General features: G+C 48.5%; 1 protein-coding gene across 2 annotated transcripts in view; it reads left to right on the top strand.

Annotated features, from left to right (window-relative positions):
- Positions 1 to 5,320: 5,320 nt before the first annotated feature.
- The window catches only part of LOC141738083 (store-operated calcium entry regulator STIMATE-like), a 37,606-nt gene continuing 20,184 nt past the window's right edge, over positions 5,321 to 22,742 (top strand). Inside the window, exons 1-3 of one of the 2 annotated variants that reach the window (XR_012585294.1) lie at positions 5,321 to 5,509; positions 19,980 to 20,028; positions 20,969 to 21,064. Coding sequence is in view for 1 of the 2 variants with exons in the window: in XM_074573222.1 (XP_074429323.1) it covers positions 5,401 to 5,509; positions 19,980 to 20,028; positions 20,969 to 21,064 (254 nt within the window). In the remaining variant the exon portion in view is untranslated. The remainder of the gene's footprint in view (positions 5,510 to 19,979; positions 20,029 to 20,968; positions 21,065 to 22,742) is intronic. The other variant, XM_074573222.1, reaches the window with a different exon arrangement.

Here is a 22,742-nt window from a genome sequence, read left to right on the forward strand (position 1 = left end):
GATTCAATGATCTTAAAGGTCTTTTCCAACTTAAGCCCTTCTACGATTCTATACATTCCCTGCTTTTTTCTGAGAGCCACTGGGGTGGCAAGAAAAGCCTTCGCCAAGTCAAAGAGACGGCCAGAGTAGAAAATAAAACTGCCTTGATATGATTTATTCTTGCCATGGCTGTTTTTTTATTACCTTATTATCCCCTAGGTGCTTATAAATTGATTGCTTGATAATTTTTAACAGTACGTTCCTGGCTACTGGAATAAAGCTGGCCGGTCTCTGATTCCACAGATGCTCATTCCCCTCCTTCTCAGAGACAGGGTCAGTGTTTGCCCTTCTCCAGTCCCCCGAAACCTCCTCACCACATCCCCTGTGAGGATAACCTCTGAGAGGAGCCAGGCTTTACTCTTCCCACCTCACAGCTACTCCTTCATAGGCTTCTTCAGGTCCTTGTATACATCAGACTCACCTCCTCCCATCTTTAACCTGTTCTTGCCCAGCTCCATCTCTGCTCCCATTGCTCAAAATTAATTTCACTCGCTAATCCTTTTTTGAAGGGTGAAGAAAGGAAGGTATTTCCTGTGTTTTCCATTATATGGGTTTCCGCTCTCGGAGAATTCACAGATTTACTCCATCCTCCATTTTCCTCTTGCTTTCATGCACGTACAGAATTGCCTGGGTTGGTTTTTGCATCACTTGTCACTTGAAACCGCTTTGGTGTCTTGGCTTTTCTGATTTTAAGCTTACACATATGGCCTAATATTTAAATTCTGTTTTCTTGGGTCTGTATTTTCTTTAATGACTCCTTTATTAATTTCTAATTCTTAGGAAATTTCCAGCATAAGTGCTTACTTGGTTTGCTTTTTCTTACTTTGCTGTTTTGGCAAATATCATCAATATTTCTCATCAATGTTTGGGCGAGCTCCCGAAGATCAGTGGATAGATGGAAGTAAAACTGCATAAATTGACCAATGCACTGTGGGCCTCTCCAGGCGTTTACCCAGCCAAGGTTCACGGAAAAGAGAAGGGGCGCAGCGCTTGTCTTCTCTTCCCTGTCATCACGTTGCTCTTGCTGCTGAGCTTGGCTGGGAAGTCCTGCCATCCCACAGCTTGCTTGCTTGGTGGACCACTGTCCAACCACAATGGTTGGACTCGATGATCTTAAAGGTCCCTTCCAACCTCAACAATTCTATGATTCTATGATAATAACTGCTAAATGCTGTCTGCCTCCTCCTGCAAGGAGGGGTGAAATCGGGGTGGGGGAGTGGGGGGGTGTTTATTGCCCGCCTTTACGGCTGTGTGTTTTCACACGTGTGAGATAGATACTGTGCTCTCTTGTAAATGTAGCAGCACTTGAAAATAAGGCCTCGGACAACTTTGGGCTGCTGAATGCAGCAGCAGGGAAAAATTACCGTTAATTGGGAGAGCAAGAAAAGGGAGGAGGCACCACTGGTTCCCAGAAAGCCTCAGGAAAACTGTCCCCTTGTGCATACGCGTGCAATCCACCGATGCATCGCAGATACCATCTCTTAACAGATTATTTGCAGGTTATTCATAGAAAATAAAATTTTATTTATGAAATACCTCTCTAGTTTAAATGTCTTTTGTGTGTGTGTGTGTGTGTGTCTGTGTGCGTGTGTGTGTGTGTGTGTTTTCACTAATTGCTGCGCCGTACCTGGGCAAATAGAGCCTGAGGCAATTCCCAGGTGGAAAATTATCATCCAGCAACCAATTCTTGAAAATGGGTCTTTAGCAGCAGCCTAGAAAATCTAAGAAAATGCAAAATGTTAGAGCCTGAGTAAACCTGTGTTAAGATACGGATTTGCTTAATAGGTGCTTCCACGTATAGTGTGTTCAACCAGCTTATGTAAGAGCACAAACTTCAATATTTGGTTTAGAATTTAATAGAAAGGCGACTGATTGCAAAACACAATCGGATTTACCAACTCAGGGGAATGAAGCCTTTTTATGAAACTAACAGTTACACGTATAAAATCAGCCAAAAATGAGTTAGCAAGAGCAAACTTCCAGCTTGCTGACCGAACTCATGATTAAACCATGATTGAAGCCGGTGAGCTAAATGAACACCTATCAACCCAAAATTCAATTCAGCCTTGAAATACAGGCAGGACTGTTTCTGACGAGGGTTATTTCAGCCATGGGGAGCCAGCACGTTGGCACCAGGGGGTGTGTTGGCTCAGCTGAGGGGCTGGGGAGATTCAGCGCAGGCAGCAACAGGCATCTGCCCAAACTGCCTGGCACTGATGACCCCACCAGGACAGGGGATTCCCAAGCCCATGATAACAGAATTCCCTCCTGTGTTGCAAACAGGACCTACTTGGGAAGCACGTCAGCTCCCACAGTTTTCTTTTCTCACAACATTTACCGCTGTTTTTAAGGCCATTGCTCAGCATCATATGATATGATGAGATTTGCAGCCTCTTTGGCTTTGTAACTAAACACAAGTTCCCACCTCTCAAAGTCGGGGAAGAAAACTCCGGCGTGTGACCTCGGTGCTCCCTAAACACGGCCTCAAGTATGCTGAAAAGAGAGAGAAAATGAAACCTACCCTCTGGGGAGGAGGCGGTAAAGGGGGATGGAACTAGTATTACATAGAGTAGCAATAAAAAACAGGTTTGAGGCTGCAGTTTGAGATCCTGACCCATCAGCAGACCCTGCAATGTCTCAGGTCATCTTGCCATGCACCACAGGAATAGAGGCATAGGATAATTCTGGTTGGAAAGGACCTGGGGAGGTGTCTGGTCCAACCTCCTGCTGAAAGCAGGGTCAGCTCTGAGATCAGATCGGGATGCTCAAAGTTTAATCCAGTCTTGAAAAACTCCAAGGACAGAGCCTGTTCAGCCCCACTGGGCAGCCTGTGTCACTGCTGTCCTTACATCCAGCAAGATCCTCTCCTGTCTCCATTGATGCCGTTGTTCCTTGTCCTCCCACCACGCACCACTGAGAAGCACCTGGCTCTATCTTCCTCATAGGGATGAGCAGCCTGCTATGGGCTGTCCCCAAAGATGTCTCATCTCCAGCTCCCTCAGCTTCTCTAACCTGGGCAAGTCCTCCAGCCCTGAGCATCCTGGGAGCCCCCAGCATCCCCAGACCTCCCAGGGCTGACTCCGTGCTCTCCCAGACCAGGACTACCAAATCCCTGACTAGCACTATCCCCCTCCTCTCCCACGCTGGTATGCCCAAAGCCTTGCTGGGACAATTCATATCTTCACCCCATGCCTGAACCCCTGACCCTGCTGCCCACCTCCATGCCCCCAGACCAGCACCCTCAAAACCTGCTGGGGTGATTTCATGCCCCCTCTGCCCAGTTCTCACAAGCCCTGCTGGGACTCACTCTATCTTCTCTTTCTTTTTCTCTTCTCTGATTCTATTTCCCAGCCCTGTACCCCCAGTCCTCCTGGCAACCTTCCTACCATCCCCAGACTGGTAGCCAAAATCCCACCAGAACACCCTCCAACCCATCACCCCAAACTCTGCCTGCCCTCTCCAGCCTGGCACCCCAAACCCCACTGGGACCTTCCCAACCTGGAACCCCAATCCCTATCCAAAATCCCCAGCCTGGCACCCCAACCCTTGCTAGGACTCTCCCAGCCTGGCACCTCAAAAACCTCTAGAACTCCCTCACCCCAGCATCCCAAACCTTGACAGAACCTCCCCAGCCATGGCACCCCAAACCCCACCAGGACTCCTCCAACCTGGCACCCCAAACCTCACCAGGATTTACCCCAGCCTTGCACCCCAAACACCACTGGGACCTGGAACTCCCCTGACACCCCAAATCCCGCCAGGCCTCCCCCAGCCCAGCATCCCGAACTCTGCCAGGACCTACCCATCCTGGCACCCCAAACACCTCTGGAACTCCCTCAGCCCAGCATCCCAACCCTGACAGGACCCCTACACACCCTCCCCAGCACCCTTATCCCCACCAGGGCTCCCCCAAACCAGCACCCCAGTCCCTCCCAGGACACTCCATCGCCATCCCCATCTCCATCTCTATCCCCATCTCCATCTCCCTTCATCCTCACCCCTATCTCCATTCCCATCCCCATCTCCATCTCCCTCTATCCCAATCCCCACTCACTTCTCCATCTTGGTCCCCATCCTCACCTCCACCTCCATTCCCATCTCCCTCCATCCCCACCCCCATCTCCATCCCCATCCCTACCCCCATCCCCATCTCGATCCCTATCCCCAGCTCTGTCCCCGTCCCCATCTCCCTCCATCCCCATCTCCCTATTCATCCCCACATCCATCCCCATCCATTTCCATCTCCATCCCCATCCCGAGCTCTGTCCCCATCCCCATCCTCACCTCCATCCCCACCTCCATCCCCATTCCCATCCCCATCTCCCTCCATCCACACCTTCATCCACACCTCCCTCTATTCCCACTCCCATCTCCATCCCCATCCGTACCCCCATCCCCACCTCAATCCCTATCCCCAGCTCTGTCCCCATCCCCATCCTCACCTCCATCCCCACCTCCACCTCCAACCCCATTCCCATCCCCATCTCCCTATTCATCCCCACCTCCATCTCCAACCATCTCCATCCCTATCCCCATTCTGAGCTCTGTCCCCATCCCCATCCTCACCTCCATCCCCGTTCCCACCTCCACCTCCATCTCCATCCATCCCCACCTCCCTCTGTCCCCACCCCCATCTCCATCCCCATCTCGATCCCTATCCTTAGCTGTCCCCATCCCCATCCTCACCTCCATCCCCATCCTCACCTCTATTCCCACCCCCACCTCCATCCCCATCTCCATCTCCTTACTCATCCCCACCTCCATCCCCATCCCCATCTCCACCTCCATCCCCATCTCCACCTCCATCCCTATCCATCCCCACCTCCCTCTATCCCCACCCTCATCTCCATCCCCATCCCCATCTCGATCCCTATCCTTAGCTGTCCCCATCCCCATCCTCACCTCCATCCCCATCCTCACCTCTATTCCCACCCCCACCTCCATCCCTACCTCCATCCCCCTACTCATCCCCACCTCCATCCCCCTACTCATCCCAACCTCCATCCCCATCCATCTCCACCTCCACCCCCATCCCCATCTCCCTACTCATCCCCACCCACCTCCACCTCCACCTCCACCACCTCCACCTCCACCTCCACCTCCACCTCCACCTCCACCTCCCTACTCCTACTCCTACTCCTACTCATCCTCATCCTCATCCTCATCCTCATCCTCATCCCCATCCCCATCCCCATCCCCATCCCCATCCCCATCCCGATCCCGGCCGGGCCCTCCCCCGCCCCGCCCGCCCCCGCCCCGGGGTGTGTCCGTCGCCCGGGAGGCGGGGGCGGTTCGGGGGCCGCTTTTGTGCGCGGCGGGACCGTTCTGTTCCGCACCTCTCCGCGTCCCTCCGCGCCCGCCATGGCCGCTCCCCGCCCGGCGCACGGCTGCGGCAGCGGCGCGCTGTTGGGCCGCTTCGGCGTCCTGCTGCAGGCGCTGCTGGCTCTCTGCGCCTTCAGCACCCTCATGCGTGAGTACCGGGGGATGCTCGGGGGGGTGGCGGCATCCCTCTGCCCCGCCGGGGACCCTCTTTGCCTTCGCCCGGCTCCGCCCGGAGGTGGCGGGTGGGGGGGGGTGTTGGGTACCCGTTTATTTATAACAAGCCCCAAGTTTCGCGTTCATCTACCTGTAGGATTTAAAGCGAAGCGCGGTGTTTTGTGGCTGCCGCTCTGTACCGAGCTGGCAGTTACGGCGCCAGATGCTTGTTCTTAAAAAACTCTTGTTTCCAGCCTTAATCTGGTGGTAATGAAGCACCGCGGACTGGCAGCTATAATCTGTAAAGGTTGGCTCCGCTCGTACGAGCCATTACTCAGTCACTTAGAAAATTTTAATGATGTAAATGATGAAAACTAATGGTGTAAACCCGAGGATTTACAAGGAAGAAGACGCTAACAAAAATAGGGCGGGTGTCAGATGCGGTGCCGCTTGATTACAGCAATAGCGCCCGTAAGTGCGTTGTGATGTTCTTTTGTTTAACTTTGCTTCAACTGTAAAGTTTTTAGGGCTTGAGAGGCTGGGGAGGGAGGGAGGGAGGTTACCGAGAGAATGTGTTTTGCTGATTGAGGGTGGTGATGGGAGAAAGCAGCTGAGTAGTGAGTAAAGGTGGGGAGAATTAATACTGAAAGACCCGAGAAAACTTGCTGTTGTTTCGTGCTACAGCTGCCTCTCACTCCGAGCAGCGTGTGCGCCGCTTCCCTTTAGGGTTAAGTGGTTTAACACAAGTTGGAGAACGTGCCAGAACTCGATCTGTTTTCCTTGTTTAAAAGCCAGTGGTGACGGTGAACTCAAACTTCCAAGTTTTCTGGCTAAGTAGCTGCAGATTTTGAGGCTCGCTTGCCCCTCGCTGCCTTCTGGAAACCAGTTTCAAAGGCTCCAGCGCTGCGGTTTAATGCCAAGCTGCCAGGGAAAACTGCAACAAGCTCTTCCTGCGATAACTGATAGCTTTTTCCAGCTGGAGTAGCCCACTTGGCAACACTTCGCTGCTTGCGTGTCACCAAATACTGACAGTAAGAGTAGATTAATTTTGTGTGTCTGGTCCCCTTAGTGATGTGTGTGTGGGGGTTAATTGTCCCGTAAACTCCGTGGGGTGTCCCATAAACTCCATGGGGTGTCCCATAAAATCAAGGACATCAGTTAATCATATCAAAATACTCCTGTGGATGAAGGCTTTGTAATTCCTGGTAGCAAATGATCATCCCGGGGCTAACTGTTCTCCCCCTGGTGCAAGGGCTAGTATTGCCTTGAACGTTAACATCCTCTTGGTAAATGAAACCGAAAGCTGATTTGCTGTGGTTTCGTTGTGAATCAGCTCAATGACTAAACCTGTGAAGGGAACTGCCGGCTGGGACCCCAAAAGCAGATGTGTTTACAGCCCTGGGATCTCAACCGCGGCACCTCCTCTGGCTGCAGCTGGGCTGGTGGTCCCTAATTCACCCCAGCTGTTTGTTATCTGGAGGCTTTCTCAGATCTGCTCTTGGGGCTGTTTGTGTGCAGACGTTTAATCCATGACAGTGGGAGTGGGTTTACCAATGACTTTATGTTAGGTAATAACTTGCTTTAGGACTATCCATGTGGCCTGTTCAGTTGGCAGCCTCCTGAGGAGAAGGTTCCAGCAGGTGGAAGGTGTGGGAGCCTCTGGAGCTGGTTGGTGATGTGTGTTCAGAGTTGAAAAAGTTCCTGAGAACCTGATTTGCATCTTCCTTCCAGCCCAGCATCAAGTTGGGCAGTCCCAGCTGGATGACTGCCTCACCTAGATCTTGGGATGCTGCTGTCACTGGAGTCAGCGTCAGCCCTTCTTTGATACTTCTTTTTTGTGTGCGTATTTCTGTCACTTGTATGTCTGCGATTTTGGCTTTAATGGAATATTGCAGGCCGGCTTGCTCCGTCTTACAGGTCAATGAGTGGAAATCCTATTCCTATCTGAACCCAAGCCAATGCTTGTTGGATTCCTTCTACTTTAAAGTCCCAGTTCATCTCAGCTATAGGGGCGCCTGAACTTGAACAGATAAGATTTCCAAATTTTGCAGATATTGTTCAGAGCACTTGAAAACATCTAGAGGAACTTGGTCAAACAATAATGTGGTGTTCTGCAAAGTTTTGCAGGCCCATGTGCACGGGGTGTGATTGTGGGTCCCAAGCATGGCCCATTGCAGTATAGGTTGTTATCAGAAGAGTTTGTATCCTTGAATTTCTGTCTCTTGGGGCTGTGGAAAGATTCTATCCTGATAACCTGGTTGGAAGACCCAATGGAGGAAGTTAGTCTTGACTGCCTGAATATGGGATGCATGGGGTGGTTGCTCCCCATTGCTGTGGGGGATGAGAAATGGGTCCTTTGTGTGGTGAAAACAGGACCCAGAAGTAAATGATGCCCGGCCTTGGTGGGGAATCAGGAAAGCTGTTCAGTGTGGTTGTATTAGTCTGCCAGCTACCATGAGCAACAGCGATGACAGAGTTTGAGTCTACAAACACTCTCTCACTTCTCCATCAAGAAGGTCTTTGAGGAATCAAACCCACTTCTGATACGGTTCAGGGCTTGCTCTGGTTGCAATTTTGCCCCTTTTGGTAATCGAATGAAAATGAGTTGTTATTTTCCCCACCTGCCTGCGGTGGCTTTGGGTGCACTTTGGCTGTAAGGACACTTCGTTCAAGTGTCTGTGTCTTAGTTCTTGTAGCAAGATGCTGTAACACCGAGCAGCTGTGTGTGTGTGGCAATCCCTTTTCGTGGGCAGGAACTTGCCCTTAGGGAGGTCGTGACCTGGAGGAGCAGGGATAATTGCGCAATCCCATCTGAAGTAGTTTTTAATGAGCATCACTCAGCTGAGTGGAAGAAGCATGTTGCAGTTATCTCAGCTGCAGATGCTGGGTGTGATTTGGGGGTTGAGTCCCTGCTATTTGTTTAAATTTTTTTTTTTTTTTTGGAGGAAGGGGCCATATGATAGCAAAGGTTGTCCACGTTTGCACCTTGGACAGCAAAACCCTATGATATTAAGGGTTTATATGATATATATGATATATCTTGTATATAAATTTTAGCCATAGCCGCCTTTGTGCATTAACTGGAGTGCAAGAGAAACAGATTTGGGGAGTTAATGGAGCTTTTTCTCCATTGTGGATGGAAAAGGCTTTCCTTGGAGCTGGTATACTTGTTCTCTACCCCATCACAAACAGTGTGGAGGATGTCTAAGAGCATCTAAGTCTCTTCCAACTTTCTCTCTTACTGAAGTTGCCTTGGCAACCCTCTGAGCTCCTCAATGAGTTTTAGTAGGACTTGTGCTGCAGGTGTCAAAATAGACTTAGCTCTTGGAGAGAGTTCATGCTGCCAGGCAAGGAGAGCTGTACTGGACTGATCTCCATAGCCCTGTTCACACAGCGAAACCTGGTTTTCAGCTTGACTTTTGAAAACGTCTTGATCCTGGTAAAGAACATAAGTACCCCCTTGCTCCATGGTCCATGTTTTCCTGTCCCTGTGGACTTCACAGCTGACCTTCCAATGCATTTTTCTCCAGAATGGTGGGCAATTGGTTAGTGAAAATAGGAAACAGTCTCCCAGTGAACGGAAGTGTCTGAAGTTTGAGAGGGATTGGTGGAAGCCATGCTACTCATCTCCATCAGATAGATCAAACTTAAGCAACCTTTTGTGACTTAGTAGGACCTGTCGCGACAGGACAAGGGCCTTTTAAACTAAAAGAGGGGAGATTTAGACTAGATGTTAGGAAGAAATTTTTTATGCTAAGGGTGGTGAAACACTGGCCCAGGTTGCCCAGAGAGGTGGGAGATGCTCCATCCCTGGAAGCGTTCAAGGTCAGGTTGGATGGGGCTCTGAGCTACCTGTTCTAGTTGAAGATGTCCCCGCTCATGGCAGTGCGGTTGGACTAGATGTCCTTTAAAGGTCCCTTCCAACCCAAACTATAGTATGATCCTGCCCCAGTGCTAAGTTTAGGTTTGTTGCTGTACATAGTTTGAACTGCTGCACTGTTTCTGGGCTTCAAAACTTTCCTGTGTACTTTCTGTTGTGTTTTGACTTTTACACTGAAAATCTCTCATAAGGGTGGGTGGAAGTGTGAGTCTGTGTCAGGAAAGAGAAGAAAGAAATGGTAGAGCACTTGATCTGTCCAGACTTCCATTCTGTTCTGAAATAAACTTGCCTGGCACGTGAGAGCGCTACAGGCTCACCGTGCCCAAGACGGGATCCGCTGGCTTTGCTTCCCCTAACAGAAATGCGTAACGGTGTTTGATTATTCACGCACATGTATATTTAAATGGGAACTTCACCACTGCAGATGCTTTTCCCTCTAGGGGAAAACAAACCCACAAAGGTTAACCGTGTCTCTGGAGGTGCAAAGCACGGGGCTTAATAGTCAATTTACATGTCGGTTTGTGAGTTAAGCAAAAAGCTACATATGGCAGGACTCTCAAGACATTTTTCTTCTGCTTCAGTACATCTGAAAACTGTCTGAGCTTGAAAACGCGCGTTGTGCTTTGTAAGCTGGAAGGGCTGCGCAGCACTTGCTGTGCTTCATTAAGCTGAACGCAGCTTTCTACAAAGCTTTTGAATTTCAGCTGTTGATTACGGTGACCTCTTCATGGAAGTCACCTTTTGAACAGCTAAACCAAGCGGTGGAAGCGGCGTATAGCACCGCGTGGACTGGGCGGTTCCTGAAGGAACAAATGGGTTGGGTGAGCTGAGAAATGAGCTGGCAAACTAGAACTGCATGAAAAGTTACCAGTAACCCAAGAGCTGCGAAGCACCTTGCTGAATTAGTTCTGCAACAGGTGGTGAACAGTTGATATTATAAGTGTCTTTTAACCCTGTACAAGAGACTTCACAGAGAAACTAGTCTTCTGTAATTCAGGGATAGAGCAAGCAAAGCTTTCAGATGGAATCTGTTAAATTTCCAGCTGTTTTTTTTAACAGCACTTGTGAGAAAAGTGTATGGCAGATAGACATCAGTGGTAATTTACTAACCCTGTTGCATCACTTCATTCGTCAGGTGGTATTCTCTTAACGATCTCAGATCTTATGGTCTTAAGATAAAGCATTCCTTGTCTAAACCCCATTTTCAAGGGACTGACTCGAAATGTAGTGATGTTTTATGTGCAGAGAGTTGCTACTGCCTCCCCCAGGACAGAGTTAAATAAAACGCTCTGCGTTGGGGCTAGAGCCCAGCCCCACTCCAGGTCTCCTATAAACCCTACTGTTTCATCAAATAACGTGCCCTGTCCTCAAAGTGCAGAGCGTGACTAATGCTTGTTATCTCAAAGCTATGGTTTGTGACCACCTGGCACTTGGCTGTAATGACAGCTGTAAAAATCCCCATTAGAAACAAGACATACAGGGTAGAGCTTAAAACTGAGAACCAAACCAAAGTACAATGTGGCCTTCATTTAGGCAGTTAGGGTCCCCAGGTGGATGAGTGTTCCAGCTGAGGCTCTTGGGATGTTTCTGCAAGGTAGAGGATGGGGAGGTGGTGCTGCTCTGTGAGTTCCAGAGCTTCCCCTGCACTGGACCTGCAGATGACTCTTGATTTGTGTGGGGAATAGGAATAGATGGGCCAAATAACATGAGGAACTACACAAGAAAGGGGAGAAGAGCAGCTGTTAGGTGAGATCTCAGGGAGGAAAGATGTCCAAGTCTTTTCTTCTTTTTTTTTTTTTTTTTTGTTAGAAAAAAGCAGAACTACTTCTTTTTCTTGTGGCCCACCTGCATCAGCCTGGGAGCTCCAGTATGCAGCACCATGCAGGACTTCTCACAGGGCTGTTGCTCTAGCAGCAGCTTCCTGAGTGCCTGCTGTTCATGCATATTCCTCTTGCATGCCATAGCACTCTAACCCAGAATAAAATCGTTTTATCTGAAAGATGCTGTAGAGTAGCCCAGCAATAGTTGGATATCTTCAGTAGAAGCTAGTCCAATCTATATGCTTTCCTGTTGCCTTATGTCTTGTAGACCCAGAGATGGCAGGCTGAGAGAGCTGGGGTTGTTCAGCCTGGAGAAGAGAAGGTTCTGGGGAGACCTTATAGCCCCTTCCAGGACCTGAAGGGGCTACAGGGAAGCTGGGGTGGGACTCTTGATCAGGGAGGGGAGCCATAGGACGAGGGGTAGCAGTTTTAAGCTAAAAGAGGGGAGATTTAGATGAGATATGAGTAAGAAATTCCTCACTGTGAGGATGGTGAGGCACTGGAACAGGTTGCCCAGAGAAGCTGTGGCTGCCCCATCCCTGGAGGTGTTCAAGGCCAGGTTGAACGGGGCTTTGAGCAACCTGGGCTGGTGGGAGGTGTCCCTGCCCATGGCGGGGGGTTGGAACTAGGCGATCTTTGAGGTCCCTTCCAACCCAAGCCATTCTATGGCTCCTCTAGCGTTGGTACAAGGGTGTTTGGGAGGGCATGACTAAATACATCTAGTGCAGACTAGAGGATGTAAGTCAGGAGCAATCTGTCTCCTTGCACCACCGATAGGGCTGCTGCTGCTCCCAGAACTGACGGAGGATACAGGCTTTGAGCCTTTTCGGTTCAGGCGCGCGCTTATCTCACAAGCAGCGCGTTGGCCGCTGTCTGCAAACAGTGGCTGCTGCTTCCTCCCATTGTGTCTCAGGCCGAGCTGTCCGAGTCGCTGCATGCTCAGGCTAAGAATAGTGCAGACCCCAGGGTTTTGGCCTCTGTATCCTGCATGTTGGCTTCTTTCCTGCCTGGGGCTTGGAAAAAGCCTGGGAAAGGGTGTGTCCTGCAAAATAGGTTGAAATATGTTATTGGAGACTATACTGCCTATAAATAACATGGAGGTTGGGCAGAGGGAGAGCTGCTCTTTCCTCCTGGGTACAGTAGTTCTGAGTCCCCTTCTGTAAAGGCCAGAAATAAAGTCCTGCTCCTCTTGCTAGTATGATGTTGCCCTGGAGGTAGGCCCTTCTCTTAGAAACAGGTGACAGAGTAACCAGTTCTGGGCATTGCAGCCTTTTTTGGTGGACTGTTGACAATTTAAGGCTGCAGCACTTTCTCTGAGTACTTCTAGTATCAGATTTACTTTCTGTATTCATCCTCTGGGGCCTGTCGCTGAGCTCGGTGGGGTCAGGCTTGCATCTCCTTTAAATCAAGTCCTAAAAGCTTTGTCTGAGGTTTGGAAGGGAGATGATGACTCAACTTTTGAGCCCTTTGGATGATTGCAGTCAGGCTTATCAAGGAGATAGTCTGACTCTCAGCCAAGCACACCTAAGCTTCTCCTTGGGAAATAAGTTGCCCCCTTTAATTTTTGTAGAAACCTGATGTAGTAGTTTGTTTTGCTAATCGACTGCTCGTTGCTACCGCAGCTAATTCTGCCTGGATTAAGGTTTTTATGTCCAAAAGAGGTAAAAGACACCTGTGCTGCTACAGACGTGTGCAGCAAAGCTGTCTGAACACAATGTAGGGTCAATGGATGTAAAGGAGGGATGTTGATGTGGGAATGCTCCATAAATGGGTTGAGGAACAGCATGAGGGAGTTGAGTGGTTGGTGCTGTGCTTGTCTTAATTGATTATAATAATCAGGGAATTTTTTTAAAAACAAAAGTGGACTATGGGAAAGCATTGCTGCAGGCTCGGGCAACTTCAGGGAACTGTATGTGTCTAGGGCAGGCAAAGCTGTCCCCTTTCTACTGCATCAAGAAAACACTATAATAAATGTCTACCTCTTATGACTGAAAAAAAATAATAATTTGATGATGGCTGTCACTGAGCTTTTGTCTTTTAGTTTTCTTGTTATTTACAGATCTATGAATCTAAGGAAAGACTCTCCTCCCAAACGTTTATGGGGTTTGTTTGTTTTGGTTGGTTGGTTTTTTGTTCTTACATTTCACAGGTTCTTAGTCAGATGTCCAACTTCCACCCAGCCTGGTACCCTCAGGGAATATGTGATCTTTATTGTCCTTGACTGAAGAGGAAGGGCCTGGGAGTATTTTGTTTCCTGCCCTGCCCTTTCTCAGTCACGGGCAGGATACATCTCTCAAATTGTCACTCATCTTCCTTCACTTTTGTTTAACTTCGTGGCTTTTTTATCTGCAGTAACTGGAGCCAAGTAGGGGCAGAGTGGTGACTCATGAGGACACCAGCTCAAGAAGGCAGGCTGTCATCTCAGTGGTGCTTTGCTCCTGGGTGCAAAAGCCTTAGTGCTTTGGTGCTTGGTGCTTTGCTCCTGGGTGCAAAAATGGCATGGACCTGGGTCCCCTTCTCCTGACTCTTCTAGGAGCATCTTCCCATCTGCCTAGCCTTTTCCTGAGATGTGCTTTGGACCATGTGGCAAGTCTAAACGGTCACACAGCACTTCACCCCTATGCTTGCAACAGCCTGTATGCTTCAAGTTGGGACTTCGTGATGCTTCCTTCTGTTGTTCTTGAGGACTATCTTTGCATTTCCTTCAGAAAGGCTTCATTTCTACAGTGTGAACTATTTTACTGTTGGCAGCCGCTCACTTGACTGTTAGTTGGAATTTAAATGGAATAAGTCAGGATCAGATTGAACTAGGTTCAGTGCAGGGTTGGGTCCTGCAGGAAGAACCTGGACAAGTAGTCTCCATCTTCCTCTGTTTAGCAGCTTGGGTTTTTCAGTAGTGCTTGCTGTAGCATCCGGCCCTGGTACAAGGACCCTCAGCCATGAACGGTTCTATTTCACCCAGCATCTCCCATCAACCTGTGGCGTCTCTGCGGCAGCAGAAAGCACTGCTGGGTGGTTTTGTGCTGTCAAAGAGGTAGTTGACTTGACACAACTCCCGAACTTGCTGCTCTTCAGAACGCTGCTCTGTGATAAAAGGCACAACTCATCAGGCCATCGACACTAGGCAGGACTTGCCTTAAACATGCTGCAAACATTCAGACTTTACACCACCAGTGGAAATGGGAGTTGAGGCTGATTTCTCAAGCTTCCCTGCTTGAAGTCAACCCTAGAGCAATTGTTCCCAGCCTGCGTTCACCTTTGAGGTTCCTTGCTTCTTTTAGACTTCAAAGATTTGTCTGAAAGCTTGCCTGTACCTCCACTGGTGTTTTTTTTTTCCCTGTTAGAAGGATGTGGGGAGACAATCTAGAGGTTCATGTGAATTTTACGTGCAGCATATGTTACTAGGACTAGTTTCCTACTTCGTGATGATATGAAGAGGTATGAAATGAGATCGGCAGTCCTTACTGTGTGTGTACTTGCAAAGACACCAAAAGCGGTGACTAACACGTGGGTCTGTGAGAAGCAAGCGTGTGCCAGTAGACAGGGGGATGTCTGCTTTGCTGGCCTTTGGGGTGGTCCAGGCTGCTGCCCTGACTGGGCTTGCAGGTGGCTGGCAGCTTGGGGGATCACTCAGCTGTAGAGATGTGCAGTAACATTGCTCCCTTGCAAAAGCCAGCTCGCTTTACAAATGGACAAAGCTGAGAAGGGAAGCAGAGTTAAAATAATCAGTGCTGTTGGTAAGACAAATTCCTGATGTCTTCTGGGGTAGATCAGTACGTGCTAGTCGCACTATTAGTCTAGTTGGATGGGGATTCTCTTGCATCTTGTGCAGCTCTGTGTACACTTAACTCATTTTTTTAATTGGTTGTAGGTGCTAGAACTGAAAATTCACATATTTCTTGTTTGCTTGATGCATGCATAAGCATGCACGACCCTTCCTAAAGTAAGTCTTCAGGGTGGACTGGTCTGCCTGAGCCATGTTAGCAAACCCATGCCTACAGCCAGTGGAAAACTGAGTTGACCCCAGTGAGTGGAGACACCTTCTGAGAAGAGTGAAAGGAGACTTCAGCCTTTCTCCAGCCCTGTCCAGCTGAGCTTCTGGCCGTGCATGCCATGGCTTGGCTCTCTGCAGGGCTTGGAAGAGGAGAGGGATGCTTTGCAGTTGCTGCTCAGCCTGTTTCTCTAGGGCCTTACTGTGCTTCCCAAAGTGCTGCTTCAAAGAGGACTTCATTAGCTCCTTGAGTTTCCAAAGACCTGGTGCTACTTTCCTGTGGATTTAGCATCACCCCTAACCTCTGGGTCACAGCTACCAAACAACTCTGCTGCCTTGTTTAAGCTCCAGTAATCTTGGCTGGATTTCTGGTCTAATTTGGAGACAGCCTGCTGCAGCTTCTCCCAGTAAATGCCCTATTAAGCAGTTAATTATTTCTCTATAATACTAGCTTTTATCTTTAATACAACAGTTTTACTGTCTCTGATAATTACACAGTCTCGGATAACTCTCTTAAATCTAATGAGGCAAGACAAGCTGTGTTCAACAAGGCACCACACCATTAACTTCTTACCTCTCACTTGTCATCTTATCACGCTGAATTACTGTATTCCTAGCCTGAGTGGCTGTGGATACATGACATGTCGCTTCTCATTAAGACGATGATGGAAGTCATCCCTGGTGTTCTCGCAGTTGGGCTAGTGGTCAACTGACTGGCTTGGTGGCCTGCGGACCCCTTCAGCAGCTTCTCTGCAGCATCGTCGTGCTCTTTGCCCCGTGAGCTGGGCAAGCTTGTTAGGTTTGGGTTACTTTAAATACTTCTGGCTATTCAGATGGCTTGGTTGGTCCATGGGCCTTTTGCTTGTGGGTGGGTGAAAAGCATCAGTGCTGGTGGACCTTGTTTGTGCTGATGGAAGTCACTGCTGCAGGGATATCTTGTGGTGGGGTTCATCTGGGTAAGGGAAACCAGGTGGGTTTTTTTTCTGGACAGGGACAGGCCACAAACTGCTGTGGAAATGCTTGGCATAACCTGGCCTGACTGCTGCTTTGTTACCCATTAACAGCAATAGCTGATCAGGTCATTGGAGTGCTGGTGTTCCTGTGGGCTTGAGAGTGACACCAAAACCCCTGCACGTGCCTGACCAAAGTCTTGGGGCTGGGGATCGTCTTGTCATATATCACTCTCACCTTGCCAGTAAAAGAAGTACAAAGTTGTATTTTGTCCTGGTTTGAGCAGCACAGGACTAATTTTTCTTCTAATGCTTGGGAAAACTGCACTTTTAGAAGACTCTAGTGTCTGAATTCATGAAAATATTTACTTTATAGCCAGCTACGCTTTGCAGGATTCAAGGTCTCAGTGTTTTCCAGCTTGCCAGGTGCAGGGATGAGGAGGAGCGAGATCTGGGCCCTTGACCCAAACTGGTCAACAGGATTATTTCATATCACGAGCATCACATTCAATATAAATTAGAAAGTTTGCTGAAAAGTTTTCTCTCTCTCTCTCTCTTTGGTGGTGGTGGTCCAGAGAACATCTTGCCCCGGTGCCGGAACCCTGAGCCCTTCCCTTCCTCCCAAAGCCACAGCGCTCGCAGTGTCCCACACTTGCTGTCCCCTGCTGGGAGTTGGCAGAGTGTAATCCTTGCATGTTTTATATTGGTATTGGGATCAATACTGGTTCTTTAGTATTATTAATGTTAATTATTTAGTCTTATTCTATTAAATCTGTTTATATCTCAACCCTCGGGTTTCCTTGTTTTTTCCCCTTCCCAGTTTTGGGGGGGGGGGGGGGGGGCAGGGTCTGAGTGAGAGAATAATTGTCTAAATGGCAATAAATTGTTGTGGGTTTCTCAAACCGTAACATGCTTCTAAAATGTCAAGGCTCCTGGCAGGGCAGTTCCTGCATCTTTCCAGGCTGGACCGGGCCGGCATTTCCCAAGGGAACGCAGGCTGTCCCCCAGGGCAGATGGTGGGGCTCCAGCTGGCAGGCTGAGTGCTCAAGTACAGCCGGACTGAACAGATCAGTTAATTACCGTCTAGATGCAGAACAGCAGAGAGACCTTCTTTTGGAAACGGGCTGTATCCAGCCAATGTTTTGGTTTTTCTTCCTAGCCTTTATGGAGCCTGCTGCTGACTCTGCTTTTGGAGGTGGGTGTGAGTCCTGGTGCGTGGAGCCTGCACGAGTTGTGCCGTCAAAGCTGTGTGTTTCCCCCCGGGGTAGGGGAGGAAAAACCCCTTCTTTCAGGTTATAACCCGAGTCATTCAGATTCCATGTGGGGTGTTTTATGGGATGCCCACGGGGCCAGCTACTGTGGTGTGCATGGATTTAGGTCAGTTCCTGGCTCTAAAAGGGCAGTTTTTAATTGGAAAGGAGCTGTTAGCTTCTCCACGTTTTCATTAACTGAAAGACTAACCAGTGGGTGGAATGTAAATCTCGGAAGAGAGCTGGATACCAAGTTATGTTTAGAATCGTGCTGGCCTTATCGGCAGTGTTGGTGATCTAAAATAGACCAGAGATGCTGCTTGTGCCTTGTTCCTCCCACGGGCAGTAAGGAAACTCGTGCCTGTAAAAGTGCGTCTCCTTACCCCACTGGAGAGCAGGCACAAGCATATGGCTGTGATGCCCCTTCTTTCAGCCGTGGCATTCTTGGTCCCTGTCTCCATATCCCCAGGTTGTCCTGGGAAGGGTCCTCATGTGCCAAGAATTGTCAGCAGTGAGAAAAATCCCTTTGCTGGGTGTAAACTTGAAGGCGGTGGTTGATTACAGGTAGCTGGAGCAGGGAAGGGGGATAAAGAATAGCTGTGATAAGCGGAATGGTGTGTGTCTGTTCTGGGTTTTGGTCGCTTTCTAAAGGAGCAAATTAGGCTACAGGGCTCCCAAGGGTGAAGACTTAGTGATGATAAAATACATTAACTGATGGTCCACTTGGACTTCTGTGGTCTGCGTACTCTTCGGTGCTCATGGCAGTGATCTGCCCGGTATGGGGCACAGCTGGGATGTGCAGAAGGATTTGGTGATTAACACAATATATTCTCCTGGGGTGGTTTCTCTAACAGGGCTGTACATGGCGTGTTGATTCATACTCGCATGTCCTGCTGCTTTCAGGCTCCTGGTTTCGCTAGATGGCACCACCAGGCAGCCGGACTGTCAGGAGTTAGAGAGGATGCACTGAATTATTATTTTTTTCCATTTCCCTCCAAAAAAAAAAAAAGTCACAGATAGTTATTTTTTAACTCTGAATCCTGTTCAAGCTGACGGTGTGTTTGGGAGCTGATTGTGACAGCTTTAACTCCCAGTCCATCTTGAGCTCATTAGCAGTGGTGAGGAGAATGCTTCCAGTGGCCAAGGTGAGGTCAAGGATCTGCAGCCTCTGTGTTTGCCTGGAGTTTGGAGGCAGCAGCTGTGATGATGGTGATGTCACTTACTCTAGATGTAGCGCTGTTAGCAGCCTTACCACAAAGCAAGACAGTGCCACTGAATGCCCATCGCTTTTGGTTTGTTTGGGTTTTTTTTTCTTCTAATTAATAAGGCTAATGTAGCAGAAAAGCCTCTCCCAGGTCCGCTTGTTCCAGAGCGTTGGTAGCTGTAGGTTTAAAGGGAGAAGAGTTGGCCTGGTAGCTGGTACTTTCTAAAATGGGCTTCTAGCTGGACTGACAGCAAAAGAGGAAAAATGACTTCTGCCTGGGATGTGGTAGTTGGTACTTTTCTGTTAGCAGCTCCTATTTGTGCGTGTAAAAGCTGGTTGAAACCAAGGAGAGCATCGGATCTCTGACAAACTAACCGGGACCCTTTGGGATGCTTCTGCAATACTCAGACCTCACTCTGAGCACAACTAGGTAAAAATCCAACTTGCTGTTATCTTCAGGCAGTAACAGGGGGTAGCTCAGAGCAGCAACTATGATAGAAAGCACCTGAGGGCTCCTTACAGCAGGACAGACCTGAGAGGCTGCAAGGAGCAAACTCCTCTATGGCCAGAGGGACTTCATTTAAAGAATCATAGAATGGCTTGGGTTGGAAGGGACCTTTTAAAGGTCATGTAGTCCCACTTTCCTGCAATGAGCAGGGACATCTTCAACTAGGTCAGGTTGCTCAGAGCCCCAACCAACCTGATCAAGGAAGGAAGAGTTGCTTCAAATATCTCTTTCAGGTCGGTGGTAGTGAAGCCATGCGTCTCCTAGTACTGCTGCACAGTCGTAGCCAGTGGGCATGCAAAGTGCTGTGTGATGAAATAATGTTTTAATACTAATTGGCACAAGCTTGGAGCCATGCCAGCTTGCAGGGCTTTGGCGCTTGGCACTGGTACCTTTATGCTGGAGTTGTGCAGAAGGTCCTGTGGTCCTGTTAGCTGCAAGGAGGAGTTGGCTTTATTGCACTGCTGTGACTCAAAAGCTTAGTGGACTCCTGAGCAATATCATTTCACTGTCAATACTGTAATTTCTCTTTGTCTGGAAGAATTATTAGGGCTGGTGGGTAATGATGAACCCTCCCTAGCTTCCCTCGGGTCACTTCTCATGGCACGACAATGCTGCCGCTGAAGGGTGCGAGAAGCACACACCGACCTCCCAAACACCTCTGCTCTTCATCCTTCTGACCTGTGGGTGCGCGCGTTGCCTCTGGTCATCTTGGAGCCAGGTCCTTTGGCTTTGCTTAGCTTTAGACTGGCAAATGCTGAGGGTCCTCCAGGGTTTTTTGTCTTCCTTTGCATTGAAGATCAACACAGACTGCACATACGTTCAGCTCTGCTGCTTGACGTAACCTCTCTCATTTTCTTTGCAGTAAAACGATTTAAGGAACCGAAGGAAGAGAGGCGTCCCTGGAGGATATGGTGAGATTTTTAATTTGGAGATTGAAAGGACCGTGTATCTAATATTTTCTCTTGTACTAACAATTTCCTGGGCCCTTTGAATATCCTGCATGGTATTTAGTTGTTAATGGAAGCGCTGTGCTGCCACTTCCCAAGGAAACCTCCATAAAGTAGCTGGTGCTCCTTAGAAGCAAAATTCCCTGCCTAGCTCCTCCAGGACAGCTTGTATTTACTGGAGGTGACTGAACCGAGGGGTTATAATCCTCTCTGATCTGCTGGCATACCTGTGCATGGGCTGTCTCCTAGACAGGGTCACGTTATGTCCTTAAATTCAATTAATCACGTTGGTGTCCCCTGACACAGCTCAAGTGTGGACTTAGGCATAGACCAGGCAATGTATTTGGCTGTCCTGGTGGAAGGTAATTGGATATTATCAGCTTTGGACACCTCTACAAAGCATCTCTGTATTGTAGGATTTACCATGTGCTGAGAGATGGGTGTATGGGTGAGACTAGAGTATGGTCAGCCAGCATGGAGCTACCAGCCAATGTTGGCGGTGAAAAACATGTCAGTGTCCTCAGTTTAGTTCTCCCTCTAAAATAATTCAGGAATTCAATCCGATTCCCAGTGGATGGGTGCAAAAATTGTAAGTAGCTGAACGTGTTCCCTGCACCTACTACTGGTGGGAGAAGCTGAGGTTGGGCTGGGCACTGGAGGGTGAACTGCCCTTCGCTGTGGGCTTAAACTCAGCAGCGTCGGTGCAGATCTGCAAGACTGAGCTGCTATGTGCTGTCTTTTTTTTTTTTAAGTATTTGGAGTCAGCCAAATTGTCCCCTTCCTCTATGTGCAACTTCTTGGGCATCTTGGGTGGAAAGCAGATCCATGCAGGGCCTTCACTTGGGTGACCGCTGGGCTGCTGGTGCTCCAGGGCACAGATCTTTATGCTTTTTCTTTTCTCCAGGTTTTATGATACCTCCAAGCAAGGAATAGGTGCCCTCTTCATCCACTTTGCCAATGTTTTTCTGTCGGATCTCACTGAAGAGGACCCTTGCTCTCTGTAAGTATGCAAGGTGCTTGCATTCATGTCCTACATCTGTAAAAGGAAGAAGCAACCTTATGGAAAACGTCATATACAGTGGAAACTGTTCTATTTAAAGTACTAGGCAGGGTTAAACCATGTTGAGCTTATTTTCAGGGTCTGGGTTGTCCCCTGTTCTTTGTAGTCTCCTGGTCTGATGGAGATAAGGCAGTGCCACTGTGCTTTTCTGGCTATTAAAAGCACCCTAATAGCACCCTATATATATATATATATATGTATTGCAAAAAGCTGCAGGAAACGATGCAGTGGTCCCCATGCAATTGCAACTGTTAAATGTGCCATTCGTTTGCAATTTGGCTGGGCTCAGAGCAGTGTTGAGGATGCTTTCCTAACTGGGGGGGTGAAGGCCTTTGTCCAATGTAAGGATGGCTTTTTTTTTTTTTGGAACTTCAGTTCAGTTTTGGAACTTCAGTTACTGGGTGTATTCATACAATTCTGTTCGAGGGCTTTCTAAGGTCTTAAGGTCTTTCTCCAAAGTCTTAAGACTCTGGACTTAAGGTAGAAGTGCCACCTCTACCTCAGACCAGCTGCTTTGCAGCTGCAAATTTAGTTTCAGAATTAACTTTATCCTGTTTTTGAGAAACTCCTCTAGGCTTCAAAATACTGCTGAAAACTGTCTGGCCCATCTCCTTTAATATATATGAAAGTGCTGCGCCTTGTTATGTTTCTTTGAACAGACACAAGTTTGGCTGGGTCAAACCTCTAAAATGATTTGTCATTGTTGTATGTGTGTGTTGTTTTTTTTTTTTAAATAAGCACAAAAGGGTTTAATTTAAAACAGTGTCTATGCTGTGCCCTTCAGGATTTTTTTTGTTGTTATTCTTTTTTTCTTAATGTGTGTTTTATGTTTCCCTATGCTGTTTGACTTGTAATCCTGGACCAGGCAGCTTAAAACTCTACAGCCCTGTCCTTGGGCTTCGAGGCTTATATGCTGTGCGTGCTGCCCAGTGTAAACCACCAGAGCCTCATGTTTGTATTGGCGTACTCTGATTTTGGCACCTGGAAACTGTAATAACCTAGTCTGAGCCTTTGGATGTAGAAAAACCTAATGTCATGTTTTCAAAATGGATATCAGAAGCAGATTTATTCAGAGGCAGTATCAAGTTCTGGAAAAGGAAATGTTCGTTCCTGTAGCTCTGTGCTTCGCATCTTCTTCACGCTGTAGAAATCTGGCCTGGTTCGGCAGAAAATGTTCCAATAATGGAAGACTGGCCAGAAGACATTAGTCTGAGAGAGAATTTTTTTTTTTCCTCTGGAGTTCATTAAAATACCAAGCCCTGGATTAGAGCTTGGACCCTGCAATCCCCAGAAGGTCCCTGCAGGTCTCCTGCCTCCGACACTCTGTCCAGTGAGGCTTAAACATCCAGAGCAAACCCGCTGGGCAAAAATCTCCTGCTAGGGATGGGTTCAGCTCCTGGATCGGCAGTGAGGACCTTGATCCGGAGGGTTTTGGGGACCCCAGGATGCCTGTTCTTGAGCCAGGGCTGGTCGCCTCTCCCAAGACTGTCTGCATCTCTGCTCACAGGAGCCTCTTGCAGCTGCTCAGGAAAATGGACTTTTTGCCTATTCTGTTGCGCAGTTTGCCGAGCAGCTGTGGTGTCCAGCAAGCTTCCATTTGAAATTCCAAAAATGTTTT

The sequence above is a fragment of the Larus michahellis genome, chromosome 1, assembly GCF_964199755.1.
Source record: "Larus michahellis chromosome 1, bLarMic1.1, whole genome shotgun sequence".
NCBI lineage: Eukaryota > Metazoa > Chordata > Aves > Charadriiformes > Laridae > Larus > Larus michahellis.